The sequence below is a fragment of the Pongo abelii genome, chromosome 7 (genome assembly GCF_028885655.2).
Source record: "Pongo abelii isolate AG06213 chromosome 7, NHGRI_mPonAbe1-v2.0_pri, whole genome shotgun sequence".
Lineage (NCBI taxonomy): Eukaryota > Metazoa > Chordata > Mammalia > Primates > Hominidae > Pongo > Pongo abelii.
The window spans coordinates 120008108-120023578 of NC_071992.2; the positions used below are offsets into that span (position 1 = coordinate 120008108).

At 31.2% G+C, this 15471-nt stretch overlaps 1 protein-coding gene across 48 annotated transcripts in view; it reads left to right on the forward strand.

The window, feature by feature from the left end:
* RIMS2 (regulating synaptic membrane exocytosis 2) overlaps window positions 1–15471 on the forward strand; it is a 773441-nt gene that overhangs the window by 520691 nt on the left and 237279 nt on the right. For 22 of the 48 annotated variants that reach the window (XR_010141279.1, XM_063726750.1, XM_063726760.1 and 19 more), the window contains 3 exons: window positions 7977–8156; window positions 9037–9146; window positions 12751–12819. Coding sequence is in view for 47 of the 48 variants with exons in the window: in XM_063726750.1 (XP_063582820.1) it covers window positions 7977–8156; window positions 9037–9146; window positions 12751–12819 (359 nt within the window). In the remaining variant the exon portion in view is untranslated. The remainder of the gene's footprint in view (window positions 1–7976; window positions 8157–9036; window positions 9147–12750; window positions 12820–15471) is intronic. The other 26 variants (XM_063726779.1, XM_063726782.1, XM_063726780.1 and 23 more) reach the window with 3 other exon arrangements.

Here is a 15471-nt window from a genome sequence, read left to right on the forward strand (position 1 = left end):
GTTAATTGTCAGTTGTTTTAATACCAGAACTGGCTGAGGGTCCCTGGAAGGGTTTGACCTGTGTCCAGATTAATGATGAGGGCTGCTATGAAGTTTGAAGAGAGGCAATGATGGTCCTATGTCAAGATGGGCAACATAACTGGAACCTTGGTTAAAGAAAGGATTCTGACAAAGCTAGTGGAGTAATGGTAAAGGACGAAAACAGTCTATGTAGAACATAGACTGTTTTCTTAAAGATTCTCTACATGTAAGGTAGTGCTGAGAACTCTTAGTCAATGTGATCTAAGCCAATAACACACTTTCCCAACTGCTATCATTTTTAATCTTAATTTCTCTACATTACCAATCATCTTCTGTCCTCTTACAACTGTTTTGTTCTCCATCAAAACTGAGTTCTATTTACATTTCTGACTCTAGCCTATCTTAGTTTCTCTGGAATTTTCCTGCATTTATTATTTCTTGTTTCTGTTGTATTTCAATCTTTCTTCCTTTACTGATTTTATTTCTCCGCAAATTACTGTTGAAATTGTCTTAATAATACCTTCTGGCCAGGCGCGGTAGCTCACGCCTGTAATCCCAGCACTTTGGGAAGCCGAGGTGGGTGGATCACCTTGAGGTCGGGAGTTCGAGACCAGCCTGACCAACATGGAGAAACCCCATCTCTACTAAAAATACAAAATTAGCCGGGCATGGTGGTGCATGCCTGTAATCCCAGCTGCTCAGGAGGCTGAGGCAGGAGAATCACTTGAACCTGGGAGGCGGAGGTTGTGGTGAGCTGAAATGGCGCCATTGTACTCCAGCCTGGGCAACAAGAGCAAAACTCCTTCTCAAAAATAAAAATAAACAATACTAATACCTTCTTTCTGTTCTGCTACCCCTTCAAGCTAACTTGAGAGTGGTCTATTTCTCTCTCTCTCTCTCTCTTTTTACTTAGGTCAGATATCTCAAGTGTGAATTTTTACATATGCTTCCTTCACTCCTTCATCAGCTCCTAAGACTTAACCTTCTACAGTTTGACCTCTGCCTCCAGTGCTTTACTGATTTTATATATATATATGTATATATATATATATATATATACATATATATATATATATACATATATATATATATACATATATATATATACATATATATATATATATACATATATATATATTTGGGTTTGGGTTTTTGTTTTTTGAACTATTTAATTTCTGTTAATAGATCATCATTTCATTTCTCAGGCTGAAATTTTGAAAGTTTTTTTATATTTAATTTATATGTTGATTTGTCAAACATTATTGAGAGAAAAAACTATCCCTGCTATCAAAGAAAACACAGTTCAGTGAAATTAACAGGCTTAGAATAAAGACTGCCCCGTTCAAGTTCCAGCCCAGAAAATATCAAATTATGTGAATTCGTCCAAGCTTCTATAAGCCTTAGTTTGCTCATTTCTAAAGTGAGAGAGTTTGGATTATATAACTTCTGAGATTCCTTCTATCGCTAGCATTGTTTGTATGCTTCTGAATATTATGTATGTTCTCTATATTTTATATTATATATTTTGTATATTGTGATTTGTAATGTTTGTCATTCATACCTTCTTCTCTATTTCCACCCTCATTACTACAAGTCAGAGCCTTTTCCTAATCTAGCTCATTTCTCTGCACTACTGCTGAATTATTCTTCTTAATTTATTACTTGGAAATTACCTTTGTTCAGAAGTTTTTCTTATTACTCTCATTGACAATTAAACTGTTTAAACCTCTTAACTAGGCATTAAAAATTGTCATAAACGGATTCCGACTTAATTTTTTAACTAACATTTTACCATATTCTACTTTCTGTTATTCCTAGCATTTCCATTTGACTATTTTATCTTCCATCATCTATGTGTCTGCTGAAATTTCCCCATCTGTTCATGCATGCTGTTCATCTTTTTTACTACAGTCTTTACCATATCAAGCAGACTTATTTCAAATTCCCCATTTGATAGATTCAACATCTATACCATCTCTTAGTCGGCCTCTGTTGGTGGCTTTGTCCTTGACAGTAGGTCTTATTTGTCATGCTTTTTTGTGTTGCCAATTAATTGGTATTGAATGTTGAGATCATATCATCAGTAATGACTGAGGCAGATAGTATTTATGCTTGAAAATGAGCACAAATTTTGTTCTGTTGGTTGGGGTGTTGGGGAGCATTAATCTTCAGACTGCTACATCTGAGTCTGAGATTTGGACTGGTTATTATGAAGTGACTGCTACTGGCAGCAGGCAACAGTGCATATGAGGGATTTGCATTATACACATTTCTCTATCCACGTAAAAACAGCCAAACAAAAGGAATGCTGGTGAATTGTTCAAAATTGATCAGTGAAACTGTTGAATCTGTATTCTAGCTTGAGAGCCATACCTCATCAGATATACTGATATAATACAATAGCAATTCATAATTATATTGTTTAGAGATATACTTTTAAAAATGTTTGCTATTTTATGGAATCTGAGAATCTGGGAAGTGATAAAGTAGGGCCAGTACCTTGGTGGAATAACTTTAATTTTTACATTTGACAAATCATTATTAAATTCAAACATTCACTGAATATGGGAACCTATTCCATAAAAATAAGGATTTTACAGGTAACATGTCATATTATCTCTCAGTATTCTTAAAATTTATATTTTAAAGATGTACTAATTTGTTCTGTATTAATTATGATGGGTAAATATTCCTGCTTATTTGTGGTTTTGTTTCTGTTATTTTTTAAATAAAAATTAAGTAACAATGAAAATTATAAATATTTAATATACTAAAAATATCTTCAAAATATTTACATCTTATATGTTTGTGTGTGTGTGTGTGTGTGTATTTAATAATACAGTATATGTTATTGTTCAGTATTGTATTTGTCCCTAATTTTCTTGAGGAAATTGAGACATTTGGTCATTTCTTCATGCAATTTTCAATAATGAATATGTTTTTTAAATACCTTTGTAGATGTGAGAATACTTCTCTTTTTGATAATAAAATAATAGGCTTGTGGGTAATAGTAATTTTTTTCTACATGAATGGTGTCTTGCTCTGTCACATCAATATATATTATACCATTTTCACATTTTAGATTGTTATTAACTTGGCTGACTCTAAATATTGTTGTCATCTTTGAATAAGCTTATTTACTTTTAACTAATATAGAGTCTTTACATCTAACTCAACAGAAAGATTCTGTAGAATAATGCTATTACACCCAAGGATAAATTAATCTTCCTCCAATATATGTATTATACCATTTTCACATTTTAGATTGTTATTAACTTGGCTGACTCTAAATATTGTTGTCATCTTTGAATAAGCTTATTTACTTTTAACTAATTAGAGTCTTTACATCTAACTCAACAGAAAGATTCTGTAGAATAATGCTATTACACCCAAGGATAAATTAATCTTCCTCCAAAATAATATCATGTTCGTATTTGTGCACAATACCTATTTGCTTATTTACCATGATTTCTATGGCAAATATTTTGTATCTTGCAATCCTCATAACATTAGAAACGATGCTAAAATAATGAGCTAGAGTTTTTAAAAAGTTAATCTTGCACATTAATGATGAACATGAAAATTGTAATTTTAAAGTTGTCATAATTACTTTAAATTATTTGTTATATACAAATATGTATATATGCTATTTTAATTATTCTAAAATGTTTCATTTTTAATGTTTTCTAGTATATTTTATCATGTATTTATACTTCAGTTATGCAGTTAACGCCCAGAAAATCTGTAGACATTCAAGATATTTTAACAAAAATATAATGTTTCTTCTGGTTGTTTTTTTTTTTTTTTTTCTGTTTTGAGACAGGGTCTCACTCTGTCACCCAGACTGGAATGCAATGGTATGATCACAGCTCACTGCAGCCTCGACCTCCTGAGCTCAAGCAATCCTCCCACTTTAGCCTCCTGAACAACTAGGACTATAGGTGTTTGTCACCACACCCGCTATTTTTTTTTTTTTTGTATTTTTTGTAGATACAGGGTTTCACCAGGTTGTCCAGTCTGGTCTCAAACACCTAAGCTCAAGCCATCTGTCTGCCTCAGCATCTGAAAGTGCTGGGATTACAGACATGAGCCACTGTGTCGGGCACTTCTGCTATTGATCAGCTTATTCTATACAGTATGGATATAGAGAAGTCATTTCTTGCCCCAAACCTGAGACCATACTTGTTCTTCAGAGATATATCCAATTTTTTTAAATTTAAGATGTCAGCTTTATAAAGGAAAAGAATAATTCCTAAGTAGCTTTGCTTTTTACAAGTTTACTTTTCAAGAAAACCTATTACATTTACTTATGACATCTTTCTAATATAAACATGAAATAAGTCTGATTTAATACAGACTAGGTCCTGAGTTACATATTGGGAAAATTTTCATTGATTTCTGAGTTTTAGTATTCTTAGTATTTATCATACCTGTAGAGATACTCTACATTGAGCTTACTTTGATCTGGAGTTGTATCATGGTGAAAGATATGGATGGATGGATGGATGGATGAATGGATGGACGGACGGATGGACGGATGGATGGATGGATGGCAGGCAATAACATTGGGTTATAGACAAGAGTGCCCACTGACCTCTTCTTCCCTAGTAGAGGAAAATCCCTTGCAAGACAATTCCCTTGCATACAATCCCTGCATAGAAATCCCTTGTCCTTTCATTGAATTAGGAAACCTAAAGTACATCGCAAAACTGATAAAATAGGTAGGAAGTTGCATCAAATACTTGGAAATTTTAAAAAATCTTTCATGAGCAACTATGTTGACCCGAAAAAATGATTCAAAACTGACAACTTCGCTGGATGATTATAAAATTATTTTTCCCTTAGAATGACTGAAAATAAATACTAAACACTTTCAGTTTTAGTTTTTCTTATGCATAAAGATTGCTATTTAAGACGAAGGCCTTCTAAGTTGTTCTCTTTATTATTGTGGCCTATTGTCAGTTCATACTCATCTCAAAATCTGCATATGCTAATAATGTGCTTTTAAGGCTGGGTTGTTAACAATAGTATTGTTAGTCAACATAAATTAGTGGAGGGGCTGATACACAGTATCCTTTGTGAACGCATGCAATTTAGAATAGCAGCCATTAGATAATGATGGACAGTAGCCTAGATCAATTCAAGTACAAAAAAATATGAACTATAAATAGAGATTAGAAAATATAAAATATTCAAAAATGTAACAGTGATAGATATTAAATCACTTTTTAAAAGACAATGGAATTATTTACCTAAGAAAGATTTAAATTTACAGATGAGGGGGCCCTGGCTTTTTCAATGGCTTACCCTTTGGTAATCTGATAAAACCATGGCCACTGTTTTTGGAATAATATTTTATATGCATAACATAAAATAAGGTAAATAAAATGGTTACAGAGGAAACAACTTATATTGAAATAAACACTCCAAGTTAAGAACCCCAAGTGGGCCCTAAAATATTTTAAGCCTTGCAAGTATTTATTATTTCCCACTTTTCAGTTGCTGCTATTCAAAATTAATTATATATTCTCATCTTAAAATTAAAACTAATTCAGAATTTTGGTGGGAGTTTGCGAGTACTATATCTCAATCCCTTTAAGGGACCTGATGTAAGACTGAGTAATTTAGGCATTGCTGCTTTAAATTTTCATAGCAGTAACATTGTGTCTAAGCTAGTCAGACCTATTTTTATCCAATGTGGGAGCAGGAGCCTGTGTCAGCCTTCTCTTATGTGCTGTCAAAGTTTAAAATGTGGTAGCTTTCCATTCCCCTTAACTGTGTTGGGACATTTGGGGAAATTTCTACCTTCTACTGTGGTTCTTTTCATTTTTCATTTATTAACCTATTTTCATTTCACACTATGGTATTTATTTAATATATACTTTGTATTTATGGAGAAAAATATATAAGTAAAATGTAAAAGATGGGTTAATTTTCAAACAACTTTTTTATAAAGAGACATTTTTTGTAAGAGCTACTTCCTAAGGAGTGACCTCTGTTTTATAAATAATGGTCTCCTTTTGAGGACATAGGACATAGCAACACATTTAAAATAATTCCCTGGTTTTCACTCATTATCATATTTTTCAGTTATTAAAAATGATTCTTCACAAAGAAGCGAAACTGCATATCCTAACATTTACTCCACTTTCCACTTGGAAAAATGTCTTGATGGAATCAGAATAAATGAAATTGTATATAAATACATGAAATATTAGTCTAACTTTCTGCTAGGGTAATTGTAGCTATTTCCCAAAGATTTGTTATGTAATAAGATGTTTATTATTAATGTGAGATAAATCTTTAAATAAATGTAAAGATTGGTACTCTTAAAAAATAGGCTTTAAGCAATTTAAGAAATAATACATAGAGAGATATACCCTTTGTTTCTGTTGATTGTGATGAAGATATATAAAGATATTAGACTAAAAACATGCAGCAAACTACTGAACACACTTATTTCTAAAGAAAAGTGTTCTTTCAAAATAGTTTTTCAGAAACAAAAAGACAGCTGTGATATTTACACTATGAGGTTACCTTTTCATTTCTCTTACCATTTAATTGTTACTAGTAATTAAATATTTTTTATATATTTACATTTAATGTCAGTTATTTTGACATGTTCTTGATGCACTTATATGAAAATACTAAACTTAGAAAGTAAATCACATGATAGTATATGGACTTAAAAGTATTTAAAAGTGCTCTAACTTATATGTTACCCTATGACTTTAAAATATAAAATAATCACAAGATATGGTGTAGAATAAAGCCAATATTCACTTTCTAAAGTCACCTAATCTAATATCAAGGAGTACAAAATTGTTTGCCATATAATTCATGACATTCGGGAAATTATGTCCTTTTTTCTTTTTTTTTTTTAAATTACTTGCACTTTTCATTATCCAAAATAAGGTTGAGATAACTTATAGGTAAAGTGGATGTCATTGAAACATTAGCTTTGAGGGAGACTAGTGCTTTCTTGACTGTCTATATTATATAAGCATTTCCATTTTTGTGCTTACAACTGGATAGGGAGGTAATAATTTTATTTGAAATATACTTTGACATATGTTTTACTTTTGAATTCTGGAGCCAAAGCTAGTGTTTTTAAAGTCATCTCCCAAATTGTGGGGCTGATGTTAGAAAACATTTATTGATCATGTTAAATGTAAAAGTATTATGCTAGGTTCCAGGGATAGAAAGGTCAACAATGAGAGGTTGCTTAAATTTAAGGATACTTCCTTCAACAAGGATTAAGTTTTGGTATTAGATTTATTTGTAGTCAAAGAGATCATGTTGTTTCAGAATTATTATTTCAATTAATACCCACTCTGAATTGAAACAGTTGGCATAGCTAAAGTGCACCAAGATAGACAGCCAGTTAACCAGTTTTCTACAGAGTGATTTTTCTTGTGGATCAGGTTTAAATATGGCTACAGACTTCACAGTCACCCTATTTTCTTATAACCTCATTTTTATTCTTCTGTTTAAATGTTCAGGTGTATAGTGTTTTCTGAAAGCCTTTTTATATCTTAGTTGGTATAGTACTAAACAGCTTCAGGTGCTACGGAATTAATGCTTATATGGTTTTCTTCACTCTTGAAAATGTTAGGAAAAGTCATTGAATTCTTTTAAAATAGAATAATTCACATATTTCACGTATTCCATTTAGGGAATTCATTTTGGAAAGCAGGCAGTTTTGTTTGTTGTTTATTATAACTGAGCAACTATTATCTTTGCTGGGAATTACTTCGAAAGGCAGATTTTGGTTTTTTAGAAATTCTTAAGAAGTTTCGTTTGAAATTGCTCAGAATATGTTGGGGAAAAGAAAAATTTTTACATACTCCATAATTTTAAACAATTACCTTTTTCAAAATCAGTTTGATGCATCATAACCAAATAGCAGAAGGGCACTAAAGATCAACTGAGCTGCTTTTTGACTAACGTTTCAGGGATTGTGAAGCAGCAGATAGACAGCCATATCACAGATCCAGATCAACAGAACAACGGCCTCTCCTTGAGCGGACCACCACCCGCTCCAGATCCACTGAACGTCCTGATACAAACCTCATGAGGTCGATGCCTTCATTAATGACTGGAAGATCTGCCCCTCCTTCACCTGCCTTATCGAGGTGAAAGATAAATCAGACTAATTTCCCCTTTGCCCCACCAGCACACCATTTTATTTTCCCAGCAGTTAACTGGTCTCTTCTATCATCTTTGGCTGATCACTAGTAACAATCGATACTAACCTTTTCAATGTAAACACACTATTTATATTCACTGGATATAATAGTGTGTGGCTACCATTGTAATTTGTTTATTAACTGTCCTGACTGCATTTGTTTTGTGATTTCTCATTAATCAGGAGTCCTGGGTAAATTCCGTCATTAACTGTCATGTTCCTCTCCTACAGAATGAGAAACTATTTGTGTCCATTACACATCACTTTTCAAATCATCATGATGATTATAAATAAAACTAGATTTTTTAAGTTTCTTTCTATTGATACTAATATTATGTATTAACCAGTATTTTCCTTAGTTGAATCTTGAATTGTTCAGCGTTTTATTTGTAGTTTCATGAAATGTTTTCTAATAAAGGGATATTTAATATAAGCCTGAGTAAAAATCTCTGGATCAAGGGAGAAAGGTTAGTGTTGAAAGTTTGAAATCTGGTAGAAAGAAAAGTACTACCTTTTCTTTCTTGAGCAGCGAAATTCTCCTCTTACTTTCAATGGATAGAGTACTAATTTACATTAATAATTCCATGGATTTTACTGTAGGGTTTTGTGTGCATGTATGTGTATGTATGCATATTACACCAAAAATAAACATCTTTTGCTATTTAGTCATTCAGATATCCATATTTTGTCCAGTTTTCCTAACCTTTTAATCTGCAGCTAAACTTCTTTTAAAATTGTATTTATACAGCTATCATATGAACCAAATGTAGGTATTAAAAATATGTAACTCATTATACTGAAAATGAATATTAATGGTGTGTCTTTAGGTCTCATCCTCGTACTGGGTCTGTCCAGACAAGCCCATCAAGTACTCCAGTGGCAGGACGGAGGGGCCGACAGCTTCCACAGCTTCCACCAAAGGGAACATTGGATAGAAGTAAGTTTTATTTCTAATTATCTCATTTAGGAAATACACATGGAAGCTAAGGTGAATCAAGGTTTTCTTATTACCTTTGTGTTAATTTTCTTTTGTTAATTGTATGCCTTGTCTGTATTTGATAATAGTTATAAATATTATGTATTTTTGAATAAAAATTTGTAATATTTCCAGGTAAAATAAGGTATCTTTATTGCTCTTGCACATTTTTAAATTTGAATAAATGTATCTTAAAAGTAAACATAATACTCTTAAATAAGCTGTTGGATAATATTTCTTTGCTACAAATAAGTTTATGTAATTGTTGATAGTTATATAAAGTTTATTAGTAACTAGCCAAATCAATTTTCACACACTGCAAAGGACTGGTTAGCTGATGCACAACAATGGTGATCCTTCTCAAAACTGGAGAACAAGAAAAAGGTAATCATGAATATACAATGAAAGATGCATGTTGTACTGATGTTTTTATTAATTTTACATTTTTGCATAAGAAGCACTATTTGCTGACACACACATGAACATACTTCCCAAACATCTATAAATTCTTAGATAAAGGACCTCTAAAAGCATGGATAACTGAATATAATGGTTTTTAAAATCATTTTTTAAATGATCCCTTTATTTAGTAACTGGATGTGCTTTGCAAATAATACATATATATTTAAATCATTTAACTTTTCTCTAGTAGATAATACATTCTGTGCCTTTGGAAATTTCTGTTGTTTTTAACCCCTGTGCTTTGGTTCCCTTTTTGTTTGTTTGTTTTTGTTCTGTTTTTTGTTTTTATTTTGTTTTCCCTAGACAATGGAGTCAAGGAGATAGAACCTTATGAAGGTCTGTACATAAAGGAGGGTTTGTTTTGTGCTAACAGCCTTTTTGGGGGGCTGGTAAGCAAAAATAAACCCAACTGCAATTGATGTCCCTTCATTGTATAGACTTAAATACAGTAAAATTATTTTGTTTTATGATATCTGACAAAGTATTCAAATTTTTTTTAACTTGGAAATTATACCAAAGAGTTAAATATCTTTGATTCATCAAATAAGAATGCGAAGAGTTTAACTTCTTTTAAATGACCAGATAAAATGTGCTCTTTCATAAAATTTTTATGTACCTTTTAACCAGAAACTAGAATTCGAGTAAGACTTTAACCAAAGATATCAATTGCAGTCTACGTTTACATCATTGAGGATGTACACATAGTGTAGTTATATTTACCATCATATATTTCATTTTTTATTTATGATGATGTTTTTAATTATTAAATTTGGCTTTCTAGAAAAGAAAGTTGTTGAATTAGAAAGTGATTGTGGCTTGTGTTTCCAACATCATTTTTCATGTTGTAGCAAGACTGCTTACAGTATATCAGAGTTAAATATGGTATAATTTTATCATCAAACACTACATTATGACTCAGAAGAAAATACTGAATGGTGATATATGGAGTGTCATACGTTTGCTAGATCAATATAAAATCCTGTACCAGTTATGGAAATCTGAAATTAACTTTGTATCTTTAAAAAATTGTTGACTGTTTACTGATGAATCTCCAGCACATAGAATAATGCCTGGCACATTGTAGACCCTCAATAAATCTTTTTGAATGAATTCATGAAATATTTATTTAAAAAGGGAAAAGCTACCTCAAATAGTATACAAAGTACCACTAAAATAATCTTGTCATTATATATATGTTTATATTAAATTCGTATTTCTGTAACCTATTTGTAACAAATTTGTAAGTGTGCTGCATTCGAGCAGCAATACTTTTATACCCTTATATAACTTGTTGATATAAGTTGTGTTCTTGTTAACTGGATGATGGTCAACTTCTGTTTTGTCGTTCTTTCTATTTTCAAGTACCATAATTTTGAACAATCCAGTGATATTGTGAATGATGGTCTGTTATGCTGCCTGAGAAAAAGACTTCACAGCATTTTTATAGTTCTTAATTATTTGCTTAAAATTGGGGGCATAGAATTTTAAATCACTTTTCCTAAGGAAAGTTTAGTAATATTTATGGAACTTTTTGTCTCTTCAGTGTTTTTAAAGATGGAGTTTCGACATCATTTATTGGCATTTAAAGTCAGAAACTATAATTTATGCACATTTTTAAAATTGAATTTTTAATGTCATTTATAGCAATAGTCTATTGAAATATAAGTAGCTCTATTCTTTGTAATAGCAAGTATCCTAGAAAACAGAGCCTATTGGTAATACCGAAAGTCAGAGTTGGTGAAGTTTCTGATGGGCTTATCAATAAAGATTATGTTTACTATTGTTTTTATCCCTATAAAATTAATTAAAACCACAGTTTTCCTTTAAAGTCCCCAATTGTGATTTTTCCATTTTTTTATTTCATAAAACAAAGAGGAGCCAAAACCTCCCTTATCCTTTTTAGTATGAAATAAAAGGGGTTTTGTTTTTTAGTTTTTTTTTATATAAAAGTATGGATGATTTTTTAAAGTGTTTTTATAAATGTTGATATGGAGACTTCAGTAGATTATGCAATTTTTTTTTTAGTTTTAAAGAAGATATATAATATCTCTTTTAGAAATCTCAACTTCAGTTAATTTTCAGTAAGTGACACAAAATAGACTATCAGTTGATGGTCTAAATCAAATTATGTCTGGATTATCACCTAAAAAGTTAATTATGAGAAGTTGTAATTTAATGGCATTATTTTAGAATTAAAGTATTGAAATATTTATTTTCAAATCCTTTTCAGCAGCCAAAATATGAGCAAGTCATAATTTAACTCTTTATGATTTTGATTATTTTATATTTTAGTCTGTTATATATTTAGCCATTTATCTTTGTTTAGAACCAGAGAAGTAAAATAAGAATAATATAGAAAGCACAATGTACTAAAAAACTGTAAGGCATTATTATTATTTCATTTTTCCCTAATTTTTATGTACTGCCATTTTGTAAAATGTCATTTTCTCTTTTTCTAAAAGAAAAGTTATATAACTTTTTTTAGTAATATGCCAAGTTTATATATAAAGTGTTTTGCCTACTTTACCCAGTTATCCACACGTATTACAAATATTTTAGAAGTCACAATTTCTCTTTTACAAATCAAAGTCATCATAAAAGCAGACAATGTGATAATTAACCAGTAAATTTATTTACTTTTCTATAGCATGTCAGAAACTTATTAAAAATAACCTATTGGGCCAGTTGCAGTGGCCCACGTGGCTCACGTCTGTAATCCCGGCACTTTGGGAGGCTGAGGTGGGTGGATCACTTGAGCTCGGGAGTTCAAGACCAGCCTGGGTAACATGGTGAAACCCCATCGCTACAAAAAATATAAAATTAGCCAGGCATGATGGCCCGCTCCCATAGTCCCAGCTACTCGGAGGCTGAGGTGGGAGGATCACTTGAGCCTAGGAGATGCAGGTTGCAGTGAGACGTGATTGTGCCACTGCACTCCAGCCTGGGTGACAGTGAGACTCTGTTTCTAAATAAATAGATATCTATTGGTGTCTTTATCATTCTGAATAATTTACAATTTGTTATTTGTTTAGTTTCATTGAAGAGTAACACATCTACCTATTTGGTCTTATATTTTTCTTTACTTTTGCTTCTGCAAGTACAGAAGTTAATGAAGAAACTGAGCATGTGGAAGAGCAGGGGGAAGAAAAGCAGGGAGAAGAGGTCAAGGCAGGTCTGTCTGACTGTGTACCTAAATTAAATAAGTGAATGTTTTCAAATATGACTTTTCAATTTTGCATAAGACTTTAGGCTCCAAATTTATAAATGCACAATGAAGAATAGATTGTTTTTCAGCACTAACTTTAAGATAAATTACCTCATTTTATTAATAAATGGGTATTACTTAAGCTATCTAGGCAATTTGTCAGAATATTTAATTTACCCAACTGGCTAAATATTTTCCCTGATGTTTAAATCAAACTAGAATTATAGATAGTGCCCTTGACCAAGATATACACCTACCCTTTACCCAGCTTTACATTCAGTTCATTTGTTTATTCAAAAATATTTAATGAGTACCTACTAGAAAACTATATTTTATCATGTGTTATGGTGAGTAAAGTTTTGTTGAAGCTTTAGCCCCTTCTCCCATGGATTTTGAATCTAGTAGAAGCAAATTATAAAGAAATATAAAACAGAATATAAATTCCATTAAAACATTTATAGACCACGATCATTTTTTCCATCATATTTTTTTCCTAAAATAAAGCAATTACAGGCTTCTCTTCTTCATCCCAGTTCAATATTACTCTAACATTTATTGTCAATCATAATTTCTCCCCATCTTTCTAAATGAAATGCATACCTTTTATTTTTGTTGTTTTTAAAGTACCTATTATGTTTATATATCGTAATGTTTAATGTTCTTGAAAGGATTTTAAAACTTAAAAGATTCCAGCCTGGCCAACATGGCAAAACCCCATCTCTACTAAAAATAAAAAAATTAGCTGGGCATGGTGGTGCGCGCCTGTAGTCCCTGCTACTTGGGAGACTGAAGCAGGAGAGTCACTTGAACCTGGGAGGCAGAGGTTGCAGTGAGCCAAGATCACGTCACTACACTCCAGCCTGGGCAGCAGAGCGAGACTCTGTCTCAAAAAAGTTAAAACATTATATAATCAGTAAATCAGTATATTTTTATATACTTCTTTTATCAAATTTTCACTATTTTTATTTGAAACTCAGAATTGAATACTAATCTTATCCAATTATCAAGTTTAATTGTAACTTTCTTTGAATAATACAGAATATCTTTAATTTTATCAAGTGTTTAACTGACCACTTTTTATTTATGAATAATAGAGTGTACTTTTTGTGCCTTTTTTTCCTCTGGTTTCCATGGTGTGAAAGCAATGCCATTACGTATATTGTACATAAGATATATTTTCATGGAAGCATTCTCTCAGTGGAGTTTTTAGTTTTACAACTGAAAACATCTCTTAAGCTACTAGAATTACTCATTATCAGTAACTTTTTAATGCCATAAAGGCGACTAATATCATCAATCATCTGATAATGGAAACAGGCAAGTTTAATTGCATATTTCTAGACATGTAGAATTGCTTTGGTTCTGAATATCTAGTATCTAACTTCTAGAATGTCACCCTTCTTCCATTTTCCTGGAATAATTTAGGAATCACTTTTTTATGGAATACTATAAGAATGAATTTCATTTTAGCTTAGCTGTTAAGTTAATGTTTTCCCATTAGCTCATTCCTCTATATCTCATATAGTCCATACAAACACTGCAGCCTTTCACAGTATTAATTGTCTTCCACATTAAAGTCATTTTTTAAGGTAGCATTAGTTTGGGGACTTCAGCAATAGTTAATATCACTTTTATTTATTTTAAATTCATTCAGATAAAGAAGCCCATGTGCTAAACCAGTTTGTTGCTGCTGTTTTATTGTCAAAAGTAATTAGTAAGTTGCATCAGTTTTTTAATTAACATAAAAGCATAACCATATATTATAAAAATGATTTTTCATTTATTTGGTTTTTATTACTTTTCCTATGAGATAGGAAGTATATACTTTTCTCTTGTGTTCATTAATATAGAGTGTCATGTTTAGTGCATGGATTTGTTTCCCTATTGTGTGATTTCATCTTTTTTGATGTGCTTGATTTTTATTTTGGTTATTAATGATCTTAATCATTAATCACTATTGTCTATTTTCAATATTATAAAGACAATGAGGGAGAAACATCAACACCACCTACTAATGGGAAAAAAGGCAAGTCTTAAAATGAAGTTTATGGTGTCTTTCTAGATATTAGACACTCCATATTGACATTTGTTATATGTTTGAATATGCTTTTTAAAATAAGCATAAGTACAAGTATTAGTCTCAATTTAAGTTATCCAGTATTTAAAATGTCTATTCTTTTTTATTTCTGAATATGAAATTAGTCTTCAAAATACTTACCTTTAATGATTCTGATACAATTCTATTTTATTGAAATGTAATGGCATTAAAATTGGAAGATTTACTTTGTTGATCATGTTAAGGGAAAAGATTCTGAGGAAGATACTAGTGGTCATGTTATACATTTACAAAATCACAGTATGGATATTTTTCAATCCAGAAATTGTTTTAAAATTGAATTATTTTTAAAACATTTTAAAGTAGAAGTTTAAAGTAGAAAATGAGACAAATTTAATCATAAGTTTAACAATAATATAAAAGGAAGATTTATAACATTTGTGGATTTTTCATAGTTCTATACACATGAATTAATATTGCCTGGAAAGTAAAAAGATGATTGATTTTAATACTTAGATTTGATTTTCCTATAATTATTGCTGACATAATTCTGTAATCTACCA